Consider the following 18,015-nt stretch of genomic DNA (forward strand, 5'->3'; position numbering starts at 1 on the left):
TTGAAAATGAAACTAAGACATCCTGATCACTTGATCATTTTGCAGCTTATACAGAGTAAGAGACTTGAAGACGGAGTGGCTTACACATTTAACAGAACAGCTTCAAAGGGCAACAAATACTTGGAAACAATAGATATGGAACTGTAAGTGATTTATAAGTAAGAAAAAAGTATTAACTTAAAAACAGTTGGATGAGATATCAGTATAACAGAATAGTGCACTGTGGTTGCTCTTTATTAGGCTATAGTAGTATAGGACAGTATTGTACTACAGCATTATGAGATAATGAGATGTGGTGGTTACTTGACGATTAATTAATTTGGTTCCAGCACCGATTTAAAGGTCAAAATCGGGGGAGCATTGATTACTGCAGCCACTGCAAGCGTATCCCCTTTCCTCATACTGGGAATTGTGGCAATTGGGGCTACAACAGTATACTATTTAAAAAGAAATAATGGTAAGTCATGTCTGTGGAGTGTGAGTGGTGATGTGGGACATGATGATTGATCTGAGGTGTGATTTCGCTTCACATCATTACATAATTGAAGGTACAGATGGCCTGCTAAACTTTTAAAGCTTCTTTTTCAGGACATCAAATACGTCAAATACACCGATGACCACATCCCATGTTTGTGGCCAGACGTTTATGGATGTGTGTGCGGACATGGCCACTTTAACTAAAACATTGGAGTAAATAAAAGCAATAAACGTCCTTAACTGTTGACTCATTCAAGTGCTGACTCACCTTTAGGAATGCAGTAAAACCAGTCCTGTACTGTAGATGAAGTTATTTAAAATTAAAACAAGGGTTGCTTGTGAAATAAACACAGTGCCACTAATGAAATGAGGTGACCTCATTTAGAAATAACAGGAGATTCAAAATATATTTGTTTAATATAAAACAAACTTTATTGAGCAGAGATCAACAACTCTGGACAGAGATATGCAACAGTCATCCAACAGGCGGAGCCACAGACAGTATACACAGAAAGAGCGAGTGTGTTTGGTGAAGACTGCGGTGTCTCATGAGTCTCCTCCTCGGTGTGAAGCTGGAGGACCTGCCTGGGCTGCTGCTATCCCATCAGGCTGTGTGGCGGCAGGGTCTGAGACGGAGAGAGGAGAAGAAAACATTGCTGTGGTGACTCACAGGGCTGGGCTCAGAGCCTCTACCAGTTAAATGATGCTTGTGCACTGCATCTAGTAGACACCATCTCAGATGAACTAGAAGGGTATGTGATTAAGTGTGTCTAAGATGAAGTCTAGGTCATTTTAAAGAGCTTTTAGCATCTCGCTGGACTCACACATGCCGTTTGGGGCTCCAGGGTGGCGAGGGGCCATGTTCTGGGCATTTCCCCCGCCGGCCATCACACGACCGGGCATGGACTGGCCTGTAGGGGTGGGTAGGAGTTAAGAACTGACTTAACCAAATCTGTGACTGTCTGCAGGTAGGTGTGTTTGTTTGCTATTAATATCTTGAAAGGTGTGATGTTGTTGCTGTGTGGGTGTGTGTGTGGTGAGCGTGGAATGGTATGTGCTATTTATGTATATCTTGAAAGGTGTGGTGTTGTTACCAACACTGTGTGTGTATGAGTGAGCTGGCAGACCTGAATGTTGTAGTGAGTACGGTGCCGTTCCCTGTTGCTCCCTCTGCTGGCGAATCTTGATCTCTGCATGCTTCAGCTGCTCCGCATGGAAACTCTGCCTCTCTGACAACAGCTGCTGACGCTGCTGCTCCAACTACACACACACACACAAACACAGATAGAGTAGGGCGCATCACAACGGAGATCGCTTTAAAGAAGGTTCCATGACAGCATCATACTGGATCCCTGGGAGCAGATGCATTAGTGAGCAGACAGCTGGTCAGACTCACAGCCTCCTTCTCACGGTCCATGATGGTCTCCAGCTCCTCAAAGTGCCTCAGCTTGATCTCCAGCTTCTTCATCTGGGTCTCCACCAGCAGAGCCACCAGAGACTTGATCTTTCTCTCCTCCACGGCAGCCAGGTGCTACAACACAGCAGCCCAGTCAAACCTCTCGCTCTCTCCTGATAGGCCAGCGTACTTGTCCGAAGGGGTGGGACTTACCTTGGCCTTGGTGGCGGCTGAGGCGAGAGCTGCTGCTGCTGCCGTGGCGACGGTTGCCTCGGCCACCTCCACTTCTCCTCCAGGTCTGGTCTCCTCCCCCTGTCCTACCCTTCGTAGCACACCCTCCTCCTCCACCCGGACTGCAAGATCAGGAGTCATTCCATCAGTATAAACACAACACACATATTATCTTGTATGTAACGTGAGCAACACACACACACCTTGTAAGTCTGTCTCTTCCGATACGGTTGACTCAGCGTTCTCTCTCTTCACCCGGTCTCCCTCTGACATCTCTCCGACGCTGAGCTCTGGAACATTCTGTCCATCCACTGTCCCTGTGATCTGGTGCACAAAACACAAAATACACTGTACATTCTACAAAGGAGTAAAGGATAAGTATGGCACAATCACAATCTCAACACAATCAATCAAAAGGTTTTAGTGTAAGCAGGGGTGTGGTGTCACCTGCAGGGGCTGCTGGGAGTTTGTCTCCATTTTGTCCGAATCCATCAATTCTAAGTGAGAAGAGGAGTTTTAAGTTGGATATGGATATTGTTTGCACCACACTTAGCATCACCACACACATACAAATCCCTCACCTGTCTTTTCATGCTGAACTGAGACAGAAATGGATTCTAGATCTCTCTCAACCATCTCTTCCTGCACACGAGAGAACTCCTCTGGAGAAGAGAAAGTAAAGGTCAAACACACACATGGTCACATAAACACTCTTACATAGACAATACATACACACACACACACACACAATACACTAACCAAGCGCTGCTTTGGCGGCGGCGGAAGCAACTCGCGGGTCAACCACGGAAGCCAGGAACGCCACGGTGCTCATAACAGGGTTCTCTGATTGGCTGAAAGGCACAGGCTGGTAGGCCAATGGGCCCAGGGAGGAGGAGGAGTCTTCCAGATACGGGTCTTCTATTGGCAAACGAAGGAAGTGAAGGATACACTCGTCCTGGGTTCGAGAACCCACATGTTCCGATACCTTGTTCCAGTCATCCCTGTACACCTCCAAGGCCTGAGAGAGAGGAGGAGAGAAAGAGAGATGGAAGGAGAGCGGGAGGGATGGATGAATGGAGATTAGGTGGTATTGGTGGGAGTCAATGTTCATAGAATGATACTTCCTTTCCTCATTGGTGGAAGAGGATGATTTCTTGTTTGCTGATTGGCTCACCTCTAGCAGTAGGAGTGTCTCCTGCTCTGTCCACTCCCTACCTGCGCTCGCACCCTTACTCTGAGGACAGAGAGAGAGAGAGACAGAGACAGAGAGAGGTTGTTTTTTAGTTGATGTCAAGCTGCCACATTCAAGAGGCCTCAATTGGGTGAGATGTGCACGTTTTGTGGCATTGCAAGCCTGTGTGTGTGCAAGTGTAGGGGAGTGTGTGTCTGTGTGTGTGTCTCACCTTGGGGTGTTTCCTGGCGTAGATGTCGGTGCGCAGGCCAAAGTTCTGAATGTCTGACGGCTTGTCTCTGCTCCGCTCCGGGAAATGCAACATGTGCTGAGAGGCGGAGACCTGGGCGAGATCGAGGGCAAGAGACACAGAGATAGAGGAGAGAGGATGTTACTGGGTGAAAGGATATTTGGAGTCAAAATACAGAGCTTGGGGAAATGAAACACACATCGCCCATGACAGGATTACCATCCCTAAAAGCCTGCTGCTTCAGAGTCAGGAGGTTCAGAGTCAGGAGGTTCAGAGTCAGGAGGTTCAGAGTCAGGAGGTTCAGAGTCAGGAGGTTCAGAGTCAGGAGGTTCAGAGTCAGGAGGTTCAGAGTCAGGAGGTTCAGAGTCAGGAGGTTCAGAGTCAGGAGGTTCAGAGTCAGGAGGTTCAGAGTCAGGAGGACACAGCGGTGTGTTACCTGCAGAGGTCTGTGCTGCAGGGGGCCCAGGCCAGAGGGGGTGTCAGCCAGGACATTGAAGTGGGGGGTGGGAGGGGGGCCCATAGGGAGGGGTCTGCTCTCTGCATCCACCTGGTAGTTCACCAGCCCCCACTGCTCCAGCAGGGCGTGCACTCTAAACACACATACACACCGTCATTGTTCTCTTTCATATACACACAAATGAAGCTTTGCATGACATCTCTCGGTCACTCGCTCACACACACACACACACACACCTCATGACGGCGCACACATCTCCAGTGAGGTTGCGTCTGCAGGATGTGGAGCTGAGGTACTCCTGGGGGTTCAGGCGGTAGGTGTCGATGATGAAGTTACGATATGCCAAGTATCTACGACACAAACCCCCAAAACTTGAAATCACACAATTCCATGATATACTCAGCCATACAGAAATATGTTGAATTGCTTCTGAATAGTTCTGAGTTACAGTGTGTGTGTGTATGTGTGTGTGTACATTAGTCCTGAGGTACTCACATCTCTGGAGATTTGGACTTGTTCTTCCCGTTGAAGAACTCAGGCAGGGCTCGTTTCTCAATCTGGTGAATACTGGAACATAGACACACACACGTAGACACACACACGTAGACACACACACGTAGACACACACACGTAGACACATACACACACACAACTTGAAGTTGGATCCTCACACACCATCATGAACTCTTCCTTAAAGGTGTGACATTTGCGACTAACACAGTGTGCGAGTGTGCACGAGAGAGAGAATGTGTGTGTTTGAGAGACAGCGTGTGAGTGTGGTTACCTGTTGTAGTTGAACCAGGAGGAGTAGCTTGGAATGATGATGTGATGAGTCTGTTCTGTGATGTTGTCTTCTCCTTCAGACAGACGAGACATCTCCCCCCTGCCCTCCTCATCTTCCTACACACACACACACACACACGTCTTAGTCCTCATGCCATCGCAGTGTGACTGGAAACTGCTTGTGATAGGCTGAGGAGGAAGTGATGTCACGGTTACCCTTCCTCCAGGAAGTGGGAAGTCATCTTCCTGTTCATCTGAAATAAACAAAATACATGTTGAGAGCAAGTCATAAATTTTCTCTCTAAGACACACACACACACACGTGCACACACACACCGAGATCAGCCATGGTTCCTCCTTTGACAGGCGTATTCTCACTGTCCTTCTTCAGATTGACTGCAGACAGGAAAAACAGAGAGAGAGAGAAATCAACATTAGGCAGCACACACACTCCGCACTGAAGCTGTGTGTGTGTGTGTGCGTACCATTCTTGGGCAGGATGACCTCTTCCATGTTGGGCACAGGGGTGGGGTCCTCCATGTCTTTGGTCAGATCCTCGTTTTGCTCCCCCTCCTGGTGGCCACGCCTCCTCCTGCAGACGAGAGGCGGGGTCAGACATGATTAGACATGCCCCTTCTCTGACGCTATAGGCTGGTGGGAATGCTCTGCATGTACGGCATGAAGTGACTCACCCTTTCTTCCCTCCTTTCTTCTTGCTTTCTGTGGGGGGGGAGGGGGAGCGTCGTCTTTTCTTTGATGGGGTTGACTTGCGGTCCTGCGAGGGGGCGAGGGGGGGTCAGAACACTTACTGAATGGCTTAGGTAAGTCTCTTCTGCAGTATCACTCCTTGTTCTCTCATACAGTGGTCTTACAAATGTATTTACAACCCCAGGCAGGTAGGGTGGCGATATACAAACATGCGCACACACACACCTGATGGTCTCTGAGATGGACACGCTTGCGGAGCATGAGGGGAGTGCTTCTCTCGTCCACGTGGTAGTCTTCCTCGTTCATCCACTCGTTGAAGACATCAGTGTCCAACACCCACCCCGCATGTACCTTAACACACACACACAATTGCCAAAAGGTATAAGATGCTGACCAACTAAGAATGATTAACTCTTTCTATTTCAAGGTGCTCTGTGTGTGTGTGTGTGCTCACCCTCCAGGGTCTCTCGGGGAGTGGTTGTTCCTCTACATCTCCCTCCACATCACTGGAGGACAGCCAGGCGTCGTAGCTGCAGGACACGCACATTTGGGAATAGGTAGTGTGCCTGTGACTGTGTGTGTGTGTGAGTGTGTGCATGAGTGTGTGTGTATTGTGTATCTCACCTGTCAGGATGCATGCCCCAGTGTACTAGGACATGTTTGTCCTTCTGCATGACAGGACGCACCCACTCATCTGAAATATAGGATAAACACACACACACAGATAATAAACAGGATGTTTATTACAAAATAAACACACAGGGTTGCTAAATATAACTCCCACTCACAAACATTCTCTCTCTCTCTCCCACTCACACACCTTGGTCAGTGGAGGCTAGTGAGGGATAGACATGATGAGAGGCCTGGCTGTGGTCTTCAGTCAGAGAGCCCTGCAAAAGACAACTACATTACCCAGATGCCTTTGCAACTCAAAACCTGGCTGGAGATAAGTGTGCAGCTGTTACAAAAAATTGGTGGACCGTTTACTACAACAAGACAATGACAAATAAGACAGATTTCCACCCAGTCGTCTACCCTCAGACCCCCACACCCTCAGCCCCCCCCCCGCCCCCCACCCTCCCCTTCTCCTGTCTCTGTGTGTGGAATCTAGTGTGAGAGTTTACCTGATGCTTTAAGACAATGTCACTCAGTCTGCCGGCCAGGTCTGCATCCATATCTGAATCCAGGTACACTAAGGGTTGGGACAGGCAGTTGTTCTGTGGATGAGCGTGCGCACACACACTTATGGTTACTTAACTGCATTCACACCTGTGTACCTCGGTTGCCAACTTCCTTGATTCATATTGTCTGGTCATGTTGAGATTTGCATGTGTAGCTGTCAGATACCTGGACTAGAGTCTTCTCCAGGGTGACAAACATCTCGACATTGCGTTCTGTTCTGGACGGGTTCTGCAGATCAAATCTACGCCTAGAGGTGAAGACCAGGCCAGGGGAGTAATGGGGCAACAGTGAAAGTTTGTTGGTCTACAGTGAGCTCAATGAAAACATACCATGCAATTGTCCCTTTTAAACGAAATGCAAATTTTCCTATGGACTACGATTCAATCGTCACTCACCAGCCTTGCTCTGTTCTGAATTTGTAGGCAGAGCCAAGGATGTGGCAGAGTCCTCCTCCTGCTCCGAGGTCCAGGAAGCAGCGCGCCTGCGGAACAAAAACACTCGTAGTACACGTACACATTCGGCTTAGAGGTCGCTAGACCCATTTATAACTGCCGTCCGAGGAACACTTTAAATATCAATGTGGCTTGGCAGTGCGGTGCACGATAGACACTCACGGGTAGTTTTGTGAGTGTGGGGTTGTTAGACTGTCTGCCGAAGGTGTCCTCTTGGAACTGCAGAAGTTGCAGAGTCAAAGAAGACAGGGCTTGACAGGTGGGAGGGTCGACCTGCACATACTGCAAAGACAGACACGCACACATTCACATAACCGTTTGAATTTGGCCCCACAAAATAGTCTTCTACCTAAAGTATCAGAGTCTAGGCCCAAGTTCCCAAGGACCTACTCACGATCATCGCTACGCACAATCAGTAGCTCCCGAAACAGCGTGCTTTGTGGATCCCAACCAACCAGACATGTTTCCATACATGCTAGACTACTGTAGAAATAGCTAGCTAGTTAGCTACCTTTTTGTAGTGTTTTCCAATCCACTGTCGTACCACCTCCAACTGCGCTAGGATCTCTGGGCTTTCCCAGTATTTTGAAGGCGGATTGCCATCCCTTTTCCGGTACATTCCCGTACCACTGCCCGACTGGCTGGGCCCGGGGATCGGTCCACCAGACATTGTTGCCATTATTAACGTTTGCTATTGGATTGAATAACGGATAAATTATGCAAGCTAGCCAGCCTACCCGCTTGCTAACTGCGCAACCCACGGCAGTTTTGAAATATAAAAGTTAGGATTCCCGTGCTGCCCCGCGGTGTACAGATCGTACTCTATTTCACAGTCTGCAACTACAAGGCCATCACCATTTGAGCAAAACGAATGTACCTACAATGCGGGAACATGATTTCCGGTTATTTGTGATTCAGTCCTTTCAAAATAAATTACTATTAATAAAGTATTATTGAAATACACATAATTTATAAAATGCGTTTGTTCGTTGAGTGATTTTACAATGATTTTCAGTAGCTGCCTTACAATAAAAAGAAAAACCACTAATTTTTGCCTGTCCCTTTAAAGAAAAACATTTTGGTATGTTCTCGTGGAAATCCGGGCTTTTATTTTGAAGCTAACAAGTACAATCCTAGCGGAAATATCCGTACACATGGGAGAACCATTGTCGAAACCATCGGGTAAGGAACTAGGAAAAATATAACTAGAGAAAGTTTGTTTATGTTCTTATCAGACCAAGTTTGTTAGCCGTAGCTGTTGTAATTCTGACATACTGTTTAACTAACCACGTGAAGTGTACATGCCTTTCACGATTCATGTTTTTAAGGAAACATATTTTAAGTACAGTTGTCAAACACGGACTTTGACAGCTAGTTACTGTCAAACAGTAACTAGGACCTGCAGGTGGTTTATTGCTAGTTTAACTAATACCAAAACACTAAGTGAAGTCACATTAAATTGGCTTGAGCATTTCTACAGTATGCAGGTGCATCTCTAATCGATAACCAAACCCTTGAAGCATTGCACGACGCCCAAAGAGCTCAACAGTAGGCTACGAGCAGCGCATCTAACCTGGCTTCTCCTTTGTCACCCCTCCCTGACTTCAGGTTATCTGGCTGTATGGGGGTGCATGGTCTGACGAGCTATGTGGAGGGCAACAGAGAATTCTTTCAGGACGTGAGGTTCAAGGAGAGTCGGCTGATCATCGACGGATGTAGTCTGTTTTTTCGTCTGTACTTTAATTATGGGTTGGACCAGCAACATGGAGGAGATTATGATGCTTTCTCTGGCCTGCTCTCGGAGTTTCTGTCAGCGCTGTCTGCCTGCAGGATACAGCCCTACGTGGTGCTGGACGGAGGTAGGGACTTTCCACTTTAGCTAACATGAACTGAAATGCATGTATACTTTGTACTGTATTTGTACTTTGTACATATTACAAATTGACTTATTACAGTGGTTGACTGAATAAGGTCAAAGTGTATCTGTGGAATTCTGGTTGTCATTGTGAGGTATGGATGCCAGTGATAAGAAGTTCTCCACCCTGAGGCAGCGCCTGCAGAGCAAGATCAAAGAGGCGGACTCTCTGGCCCACGGTCGCCATGCCTCAGTCCTCCCGCTCCTCACCAGTCGTGTCTTCGTCCAGGTCCTCTCCCAGCAAGGTGTACCATTGGTTCAGTGCCCGGCTGAAGCAGACCTGGAAATTGCTTGTCTGGCCAATGAGTGGGGCTGTCCAGTTCTGACCAATGACAGCGACTTTTTCATTTTTGACCTGCCAGGTAGGTGCTGCTCGGTGTAGCATACTTGATGTACACAAGGCCTTCATGAACAGTTTCTATTCATCCTTCCTTCCTTCTCTCTTTGCCTAGGTGGCTATCTGCCATTCCGTTTCTTCCAGTGGACTAACGTGAATGGAAAAGGCCCCGACCGGTTCATCTCCGCTCGCTGCTACACCGTTAACAGGTTGTGCAAGCGCTTCGGTGGCATGAACCGAGAGCTGCTTCCTCTGTGCGCCGTGCTGGCTGGTAACGACTATGCCACGCCCAAGGGCACAGACACGCTCCTCTCCCTGCTGCACCTGAGCAGGGCGGGGGGGAACGGGGGACATCGGAAGACCCCCCCACCTCTTATCGAGGGCCTCATTATCTGGCTGTCCTCCTTCAGAGGGGTAGGGGAGGCGCTGGAGGAGGTGGGGAGGGTGATGGGGGGAGGTGGGAGGGGGAGGGGTGGAGGGCGAGGTGGAGGGCGAGGTGGAGGAGGGAGCGATGACCTCAGCGCCCTCCTCTTGGAGGGTATGAAGGAATACCACCTCACCCCACACAGCTCTCTGGGTCGGTGGTTCTCAGGAGGTCTGGAGGTACCACTAGGGGGGCAGAGTGCTGGCTCTAACCCCACGCCGGAGTGGTTTTCCAGGGCAGCCTGGCGTGGAGCGCTGTCATCAATGTTGCTGGACGTCCTGATGCTCAGAAGGGTCCTACTCATGCCACAGGTGGAGAACAGCCGACTACCCAGCAGCCACTGCACCGCACAACCCATACGGCAGGCTCTGTATGGGATCCTCCTTCAGGGGGACCCACCAGAGGGCGCCAAGCAGGGGGAATTAAACAGAAGTAGTGGACAAGGAGGCAGCAACAAGGAGGCTCTGAGCCAAGGAAAAAATATAAGGGAAGAAGGGGGCTTAGGAAAGAGAGGTGGGAGGGGGCAGGGGGAGAGAGGGAGGGGTGTTGGTCAGGGTGGTCTGGGTCGTGGGCAGGAGCAGGGGTGTTGGGGGAAGGAGAACCAGGTAGGAGCTCAGGGGTGTGGTGGAGGAGGAGGGGCGGGTGGTGGCGGGAGTGCTCCGCCCCCTGTCTATGTGGAGGAGTATGACAGGCAGGAGCTGAACCTGAGGCGGAGTCAGGTGAAGTCCGAGCCACCCAGGACCCAGCTGCACTTGGACACTCTTGACAAGGTACCTATGGCAACTGCCAGATGTCGATTTTTCTGTTTTCTCCAGGCAACTATTCAGGTTTTACTATCCTTTAAAAAAAAAACTTTTAAAATTAGTTACTGTCGTTGTGTCTGGTTCCTGTCGTAGGCTCCTCTCCCTCAGCGACTGGGGGTCCTGTATGAGGTGTTGAGGGTGAACACGTCAGCCCTGACTGGGGTGCCTCCTCACCTTAGACTGCCTGTGGCTGTAACAGGCTTCTGGATGAGAGAGGCAAGCTCTGCTCCCTCTCTGCCCCAGCTACAGGCTCTGTTGCTGGGCATGATCCATGGGGAGGTGGCCCGCAACAACCAGCCTGGAGGTATGCACGTTACTCACAGCATGTGTACATTTGTTAAAGTGGGTGTGGGTGTGTTTATCCAAATGCACTCTGGGAATCAAACACATTTTCAATATTTTTCTCTGGAAATGCAAGATAAAACAAATTATCACTGGTCATAAGAAAAAAATGGTCAGTCGTTTTCCTTGATATCTTGCCAGTTCGCCAGACAGCAGAGCAAAGCATCTGGGCGGGCCTGGAACGACAGCGTATGCGGCAGGGGGAGAGGCGTGGCCTGGATATGGGAGTAGCTCACAGTTTCAGCCAATGGCAAGCCTGCCTCTGGAGCACGCTCTGTCTGAACCAGGTGCTGTTTCTCCCCCTGCCAGAACCCTGCATTGCTTGGTAATATACAGGCACACACATCATTCTAACGGTAAAGAAATCATGCTGTCCAGACAAAAACATTTTTGTGGCCCACGACAAATGTTTTCTCTTTGTGTCTGTCCCACCCTTCTCTCCTCTATTATCTCTCTGTCCCTCATCCTCCCAGGTTGTTCAGTGGCACTTTGGTGCATGGCTTAGTTCGTTGTCTCAAGGGAGGTCGCCCTGCTGAGTCTTTCCTGGTCGGGGCTCCTCACTCTTGGCAGCTTTACTGCACCCTGCTGGCTGCAGTGGGGAACTGCAACACTGGAACCGTACCTTCCTTTTCTTCATCAGAGAGGGGAAGGAGGAGGGGGGGGAGTCAGCAGGGGAGCAGAGGGAGGGGGATACGAGGAGGAAGAAGGGGAAGAGGAGGACGAGGAGGTGGACAGAGAGGTCCTCCCACACAGGAGATCAACAACCGCTTTGCTCTGCTGATGAGTGAGGAAGAAGAGGATAATTATGAATGATATTCACAATGCACTTTTTTAAAATGGATTAACTTCTCCAGGATTAAATTCCTGTATTATTTTTAACTTGTCAGTTTCAGTGAGGGGTTTATGTAGCATGTAAAGCTTTTATTGGGGAAAAGCAGATGATGTTCTGCAGAGGAGAGGAGACAGAAAACTGAAGCCTTTTTATTGACTGTGAACTAGCTTCTATAGCAGCTCAAGTCATCTAAACAACCACCTCTTTTGGTCTTCTATTTTATGCAGCTTTCTTCATATTGTAATGAAATGTATAAATCTATTGAAAGTCTCAATTTTTAGAACCGGTATAGATTTTGTACTTTGTATTGTTTTTTTTTAAGATGCAAACAACTCCAGAATTATTGGCACCCCTGGCAAAGATAAATAAAAAATGTTAGAACAATTTTTGTAATTTAGATCAATGTCACATTGAAAAAAAAAGAGAACCGACCTTCAATTAATTTATTTTGGAGGAAAAAGAGTCTGTTTGATTCTTTTTAATGAAACCATGTGTGCCACAATTATTGGCCCCCCTACATTTCCTGCTTTGTACAACCTCTCTTTGTCAATAAAACAGCACTTAGTCTTCTCCTTAATATCTATTAAGATAGGAGACTACACAGCTAGGAATCTTGGAGCATTCTTGACAGAATCTCTCCAGATCATCCATCGTCCTAGATCCTCACTTGTGCACTCTCTTCAGCTCGGCCCACAGCATTTCTATGGTGTTTAGATCAGGAGACTGAGATAGCTATGGCAGCAAACTGATTGTGTTCAGTTAACCATGTATTTCTTGATGTGGACATGTTTAGGATCCCTGTCCTGCTGATGGATCCAACAAAAACCCAGTTTGAGTTTCCTGTCAGAGGCAGCCAGAGTCACTTGGATTATCTGTATTTCATGGAGTTCATGGTGCCTTGTACTCTAACACGGTGCCCAGGGCTTTGGAGGAAAAACAGCCAAACATCACATCAACTCCTTCATACTTAACTGTGGGGATCAGGTTTTCAATAGCCATCCTTTTTTAAATGCCAACTTTCAGAGCTGACTGTATATATATATATATATATATATATATATATATATATATATATATATATATATATGGCCATTTATTGACTGTATAAGATAGACACAGTTGAGATTGACAGGAAATGTCAGGGGGAGACATGCAGAAATGACCCGAGCTGGATTCAAACCCGGGGCACAGTGTGAGAGTCTGAGCCCATGGTCTGCACCCTGTGGATTTTGAGATTTTTTGGACCATATTCGCCTTTGCCCTTTTGTCAGGCCCATAACTCTGCCTAGGAAGGCACCCTAGGCCCCAAACTGGATGCTTTGTATTCTAACTGGCTCATTTGTTCAAACTACAAGCTATTTATCACACCAATGCACCCAGACCACATACTGTAAATTAATATTTGTCTAACCTTTTATTCTGCAAGGCTAATCACTGATTAGAACTTTTCATCCATTCATTTATTGTACTGTTAAAAAAACACTGTCCAAAGCTTAGTATCCAGCCCTGTTATTGGAGGTTTAGCAGGTGTTACTCAAACACACATCTGCAGCAGCACAACCTGCACCTTTTAAACCTTCCATTATTTGAACATTCTGACCCAGCAGTACACACATCGTAACAAAACCTGCCCCAACATAAAATGAATCACCAAGAAGGACATTCAAAGCCAGACTGACACATACATGTCTAAAATCAACCATTTCACTGGATTACCAGTTAATCCTAACATATTCCTGAGACTAAAATGTTACCCTTGGCAGTTTCTAAACTTTTCCAGCCACCTCTAACCAAGTTCTATATCCAGGACTCCAAACCCATTTCCCTATTAAAAGAGGATATGAAAGCTGAGAAGTCAGCAAAAATCACATCAGCGGGGCCCATCCACCAGCTCTCACTGCATGAGGGTGAGGAGCGCACGCACACGCACACACACGCGCACACACACTGACAGGAAGTGTCTGGGTTAGGAGGATGATGCTGAGGTGGGCGTAGCGGCCGGTGGCCCGGGGGGGGCGTGGCGGTGCGACTGTGTGAGGTCCGTCTCTTCCTCGTTGGCTCCGCACGTATCGACCACGCAGATGAGACAGCTGGTGACAGGAAACGCCCTCACCTTACTGCAGGTCACCCATCTGGAGCAGCACACACACACACACACACGCGTATGTTCGAGAGCGGATCAAAGACGTCCAAAACGAGAGCAGTAGATCAGGAAGTCACAAACACACCTGTCCGTTTCAGTGTGGTACTCTAGAAGGTGTCCAAGGCGCCCGACGCCCTGGAAGCCCGCCAGGACGTAGATCACCCCGCCCACCGCCGCACACTTCACCGTCACCCCGCGCCACGGCATTGTCGCGGCAACGCGCCACTCGTTAGTGGCGATGTCGTAGTACTCCACCGAGTCCAGCCCCCCTGTTACACAATAACACCTGCGTTCACATCCACTGTTACACACACACACACACATGCGCACACACCCACACACAAACAAACAAACACACAATTACCCAGTGCACCCTGCCCTCCCACAGCGTAGATTCTGTTGTTGACGAAAACCAGGCCGTGGTTTTTCCTGGCTTCTCTCATTCCACACAGCTCCCTCCATCTGTGTAGAGAGAGTGGGGAGAGATGGGGGAGAGTGAGAGATGTAGGCAGAGACAGATTCTGTATGTCCAGTATGTGTATATGCGTGTGTAAATACTTGATCTGTGTTTGGATGTTTGTGTGTTTCTGTGGCTTGCCACTACATACATATACACAGTATGTGTGTGTGTGTGTGTGTGTGTGTGTGTGTGTGTGTGTGTGTGTGTGTGTGTGTGCGCGCATGTGCTCACAGGGCCGTGCTGGGGTCGTACACCTCACAGTTGTTGAGCACCCTGCCGGAGACGTTGTTCCCCAGAGAGCCCCCGCAGACGTAGATGAGGCCCCCGGCCTCCACGGAGCCGTGGCTGCAGCGCGGCATCAGCATGCTGCCCTTCATCTGCCAGCTCTCTGTCCGCGTGTCGTAGCACTCAAACAGGTCCAGCGCCGAGCTCCCTGCACAGGCCACACGCCGTTAAGTCGAGGCAGCCCCAGCAACACTGCGTGTGGGGCATCACAAGCCAGCTGTGGGGCATCACAGGCAGGCTGTGGGGCATCACAGGCAGGCCAGCTGTGGGGCATCACAGGCAGGCTGTGGGGCATCACAGGCAGGCCAGCTGTGGGGCATCACAGGCAGGCCAGCTGTGGGGCATCACAAGCCAGCTGTGGGGCATCACAAGCCAGCTGTGGGGCATCACAGGCAGGCTGTGGGGCATCACAGGCCGGCTATGGGGCAGGTGATCCAGACCAGATGCTCCACAAGCAGGCATGGACATACACTTGCAGTTACAGCGAACAGTACGCAGCAGGTGACTAAACCATGGAGGCGTGGTAGGCCTCTCCAACTCACCCACTTCCGACCCGCCCGAGGTGTAGATCTTGCCCTGAGCAGCGACGGCAGCCAGGCTGTCTCTGGGGGTGGGCGGGCCCAGCTTGGAGTACCAGCTGTCCTTCACGACGTTGTAGCAGTCCATCCTCTTGATGGGGAAGAGCTGAGAACCTCCCAGGATGTAGACCACGTTGTCCCAGAAGATGGCCGTGGCGTCCCTGCGCTTCTCAAACGGGCAGCGGATGTCTGTCCAGCTGTAGTCCTGGAGACACATGGACATAGGGTGTATATATATATATATATATATATATATATATATATATATATATATATATATACTGTATAGGTACATACTGTATGTGTGTGTGCACACCTTGGGATTGAAGTATCTGCAGGACTGGGGCTGGGAGCCTCCAAACAGAGCGATCCTGTAGTCGTGCTTCCTGCGGCGTGGCCGGCTGCTCTCTCCCAGGTCCTCCCTGTCCTCTGGAGACAGCAAGTGGTAGCGCATCCCACCTGGCGCCCAGCGCAGGGGGGGGGGGTTAGCTGTGTCTGCGTGGGTGTGTGTGAGGGTGAGCATGACTGTGTCTGGGTGTGTGTGTGTCTGTGTGTGTCTGTGTGTCTACTCACTGATGACCATTTTGAGGCACTCTGGGTTGTCCTGTATGAGAGGCTCTGCCTGGACAGTCTTGGAGAGGAAGGCTTTGGAGACCAGAGGAAAGCGGACACTACCCAACACCTCCACCATGAACGTCTGTCTGTTCCCCACATCGTACTTCAGCCAGCGCACCGCCGCATTGTAGATCTGGACACACACACACGAGAGAGAGATAGGGAGTAATAGTCACTAGACAGTTAATAAGACAGAGAGAGAGAGAGAGAGAGAGAGAGAGAGAGAGAGAGAGAGAGAGAGAGAGAGAGGTGTCTATGCATGTGTATAGACCTGGTCCATGACAGACACAGAGGAGAGTGACAGTATGCCTACTTTTGTGTGTGTGTGAGTGTGTGAGCGTGGACCTGGTCTTCAGCCCGGACGGTGAGTGTGTCCTGGTGCAGCAGGTGTGTGAGCTGGGCCACGTCCAGCTGGAGGAACTCATCCAGCTTGTAGACCTCTGTGAAGTGGAGGTGGATGAAGTGATCAGCAGCTGTCTTCAGCTCGGGGCAGTCCAGACACTCGGCCAGGGAGGAGATACCTACGGGAGACAAGCACTTAGACCTCAGACAGCAGCTCCTGCAGCTCCTTCTGCTGGAGGAGAGACCCAGGTGCATACTGACAGGGGACAATGCACTTGGTAGAGGTTACATCATATTTTGGATTGTGCATCTGCACTATGCTGCTTGACCAGGGTTTTAATCTTCAGTTTCAATCCCGCTCCTCAACCCTATCTGTCACCCTGTCACCCTGTCCTCCTCGCTGAGGGAGTGAAGTTAACAGACCAGATGACTCCAGGCCTCTGGCAGTGTGTTGTAGTAGCTGGTTCATTTCTCACCAAGGCAGTTGGTGGCATCAATCTGTCCTTTGAGGAACTCGACACACATCTTCTTGACTGGTTCGATCTGGTACTGGTTGGCGGCATCCAACAGTGACTGGACGTTGCTGCTGTTCACTGAGATCCTGATGCAAACGCACGCACGCACACACACACGTTACTTCTTACAGCTCTATGTTAGATCGGTCTTGGGGGCTTATTTCCATATTTAAACAGGCATGTTTAATTTGGCATATTTCCAAGTAAGTTTACAGGGCAACAGTCAGATGTGTATTGGCCTCTTACTTGGCGGTGTAGACAAACTCAACCAGTAGCTCAATGATCTCTGGCTCAGCACTCCTCAACTCCACCTCGTGGGACGTAGACTCCATCATACTGGCTGGAGATGGAGTGAGAGAAACGGGGAGAATTTTATTTTATTTCCTGATGAGAGACAGTGTACAAGTCATACGTGTGTGTGTGTGTGTGTACTCACTAGTGAACATAAGGTTGAAGAAGTGGCTTGCAGCAGCAAGCACCACTCTGTGAGCTGGGAAGTGTTTCCCCTGAACCACCAAGGTTACGTCACACAGGGTGCCCTGCACACACAATATGTTTTCACATGGAACAAGACAAATGTGACCAAATGTTACTTTCTTGACACAAACATGTTCTTGGCAGATGTGCAAGCAGTGCCTCCCTAACCTGTTTCCTCATGTTGTTCATGACTCCCATTATGCTGGACAGCTGTCTGTACTCTTCTTTGGCAGCAAATTTCCTGTCGCTCTTTTTCTTAGACCCTAACGCCTTCTCCCCGGTCGGGGAAGCCATGCTGGTCATACCCCACTGCCCAAAACACAGCTGCCAGTGGTTGTTTTGGTCTACCAGTTGGCTAGCTGACGTTAGCTAGCTTTGTTTCAAGTAGAAAGTGCCTTGCAAATAAATTTTAGAGCAAGCAGCGGTCAGCGTTAAGATAGTTCGTTAAAACACAAACCTTTGAATGTTGGTGCTGCCACAGCTATTTAAATATAGTCTGTAAATTATTTACGTGTGCTGTGTGTGGTTTAGTATTCACTTTCTATTTTCTTCGGATTTTCTTTGTTAGTAGTCAAAGTAGAAATATGGCGCAGTATTGCCCTCTAGTGGATACTTTTAGGCAATACATTTTCTTCCACTCAGGTAAATTGGAAGGTGTGCTAATTTCTTCCCGATTGCATTAAATTGTCTTATATTAATGTGGATTTATGTATATCTATAATGGTGTTCAATAGCAAAAAATGAAATAGACAAAAGGACAATCGTTTAAAGATAACCACCCCCCCCCCACACACACACAAAAAAAACAAACATTTAAGAATACAAACTTCTGTACATTTT

At 48.9% G+C, this 18,015-nt stretch overlaps 3 protein-coding genes and 1 long non-coding RNA gene across 7 annotated transcripts; 2 read left to right on the forward strand and 2 right to left on the reverse strand.

Moving 5' to 3' along the window:
- LOC124466839 lies at nt 1–730 on the forward strand. Its single transcript, XR_006955998.1, has 3 exons — nt 1–143; nt 330–457; nt 589–730. It is a non-coding gene; the product is annotated as an uncharacterized LOC124466839 (long non-coding RNA).
- A 154-nt stretch (nt 731–884) lies between these two features.
- Nucleotides 885–7,989, reverse strand: smarcc1b (SWI/SNF related, matrix associated, actin dependent regulator of chromatin, subfamily c, member 1b). The gene is made up of 28 exons (XM_047018636.1): nt 7,619–7,989; nt 7,270–7,389; nt 7,051–7,136; nt 6,821–6,902; nt 6,598–6,690; nt 6,294–6,363; nt 6,098–6,167; nt 5,928–6,003; nt 5,699–5,824; nt 5,458–5,540; nt 5,251–5,357; nt 5,102–5,161; nt 4,982–5,019; nt 4,767–4,882; nt 4,478–4,549; nt 4,219–4,332; nt 3,962–4,115; nt 3,508–3,618; nt 3,279–3,338; nt 2,864–3,122; nt 2,686–2,766; nt 2,552–2,601; nt 2,308–2,428; nt 2,087–2,226; nt 1,874–2,008; nt 1,605–1,737; nt 1,302–1,388; nt 885–1,103 (listed from the first exon to the last, which is right to left on the reverse strand). The coding sequence occupies exons 1-28, from the start codon at nt 7,784–7,786 to the stop codon at nt 1,024–1,026; spliced, it is 2,892 nt and encodes a 963-aa protein (XP_046874592.1). The 5' UTR covers nt 7,787–7,989; the 3' UTR covers nt 885–1,023.
- A 239-nt stretch (nt 7,990–8,228) lies between these two features.
- On the forward strand, nt 8,229–12,788 carry aste1b (asteroid homolog 1b). Of its 4 annotated transcripts, none has more exons than XM_047018638.1 (7): nt 8,229–8,289; nt 8,716–8,966; nt 9,118–9,384; nt 9,475–10,553; nt 10,680–10,890; nt 11,070–11,253; nt 11,402–12,784. In XM_047018638.1, the coding sequence occupies exons 2-7, from the start codon at nt 8,729–8,731 to the stop codon at nt 11,739–11,741; spliced, it is 2,319 nt and encodes a 772-aa protein (XP_046874594.1). In that variant the 5' UTR covers nt 8,229–8,289; nt 8,716–8,728; the 3' UTR covers nt 11,742–12,784. The 4 variants fall into 4 exon arrangements, with proteins under 4 accessions (XP_046874594.1, XP_046874595.1, XP_046874596.1 ...); XM_047018639.1 differs by lacking the exon at nt 8,229–8,289 and adding an exon at nt 8,511–8,594; XM_047018640.1 differs by lacking the exon at nt 8,229–8,289 and having other exon boundaries at nt 11,070–11,215; nt 11,402–12,785.
- A 44-nt stretch (nt 12,789–12,832) lies between these two features.
- klhl7 (kelch-like family member 7) lies at nt 12,833–17,752 on the reverse strand. Its single transcript, XM_047018656.1, has 12 exons — nt 17,344–17,752; nt 17,135–17,237; nt 16,945–17,038; nt 16,660–16,784; nt 16,187–16,362; nt 15,800–15,974; nt 15,543–15,685; nt 15,191–15,431; nt 14,595–14,796; nt 14,268–14,365; nt 13,989–14,172; nt 12,833–13,892 (listed from the first exon to the last, which is right to left on the reverse strand). The coding sequence occupies exons 1-12, from the start codon at nt 17,476–17,478 to the stop codon at nt 13,727–13,729; spliced, it is 1,842 nt and encodes a 613-aa protein (XP_046874612.1). The 5' UTR covers nt 17,479–17,752; the 3' UTR covers nt 12,833–13,726.
- Between the last annotated feature and the right edge of the window lie 263 nt (nt 17,753–18,015).

Source organism: Hypomesus transpacificus, chromosome 4, assembly GCF_021917145.1.
Source record: "Hypomesus transpacificus isolate Combined female chromosome 4, fHypTra1, whole genome shotgun sequence".
Lineage (NCBI taxonomy): Eukaryota > Metazoa > Chordata > Actinopteri > Osmeriformes > Osmeridae > Hypomesus > Hypomesus transpacificus.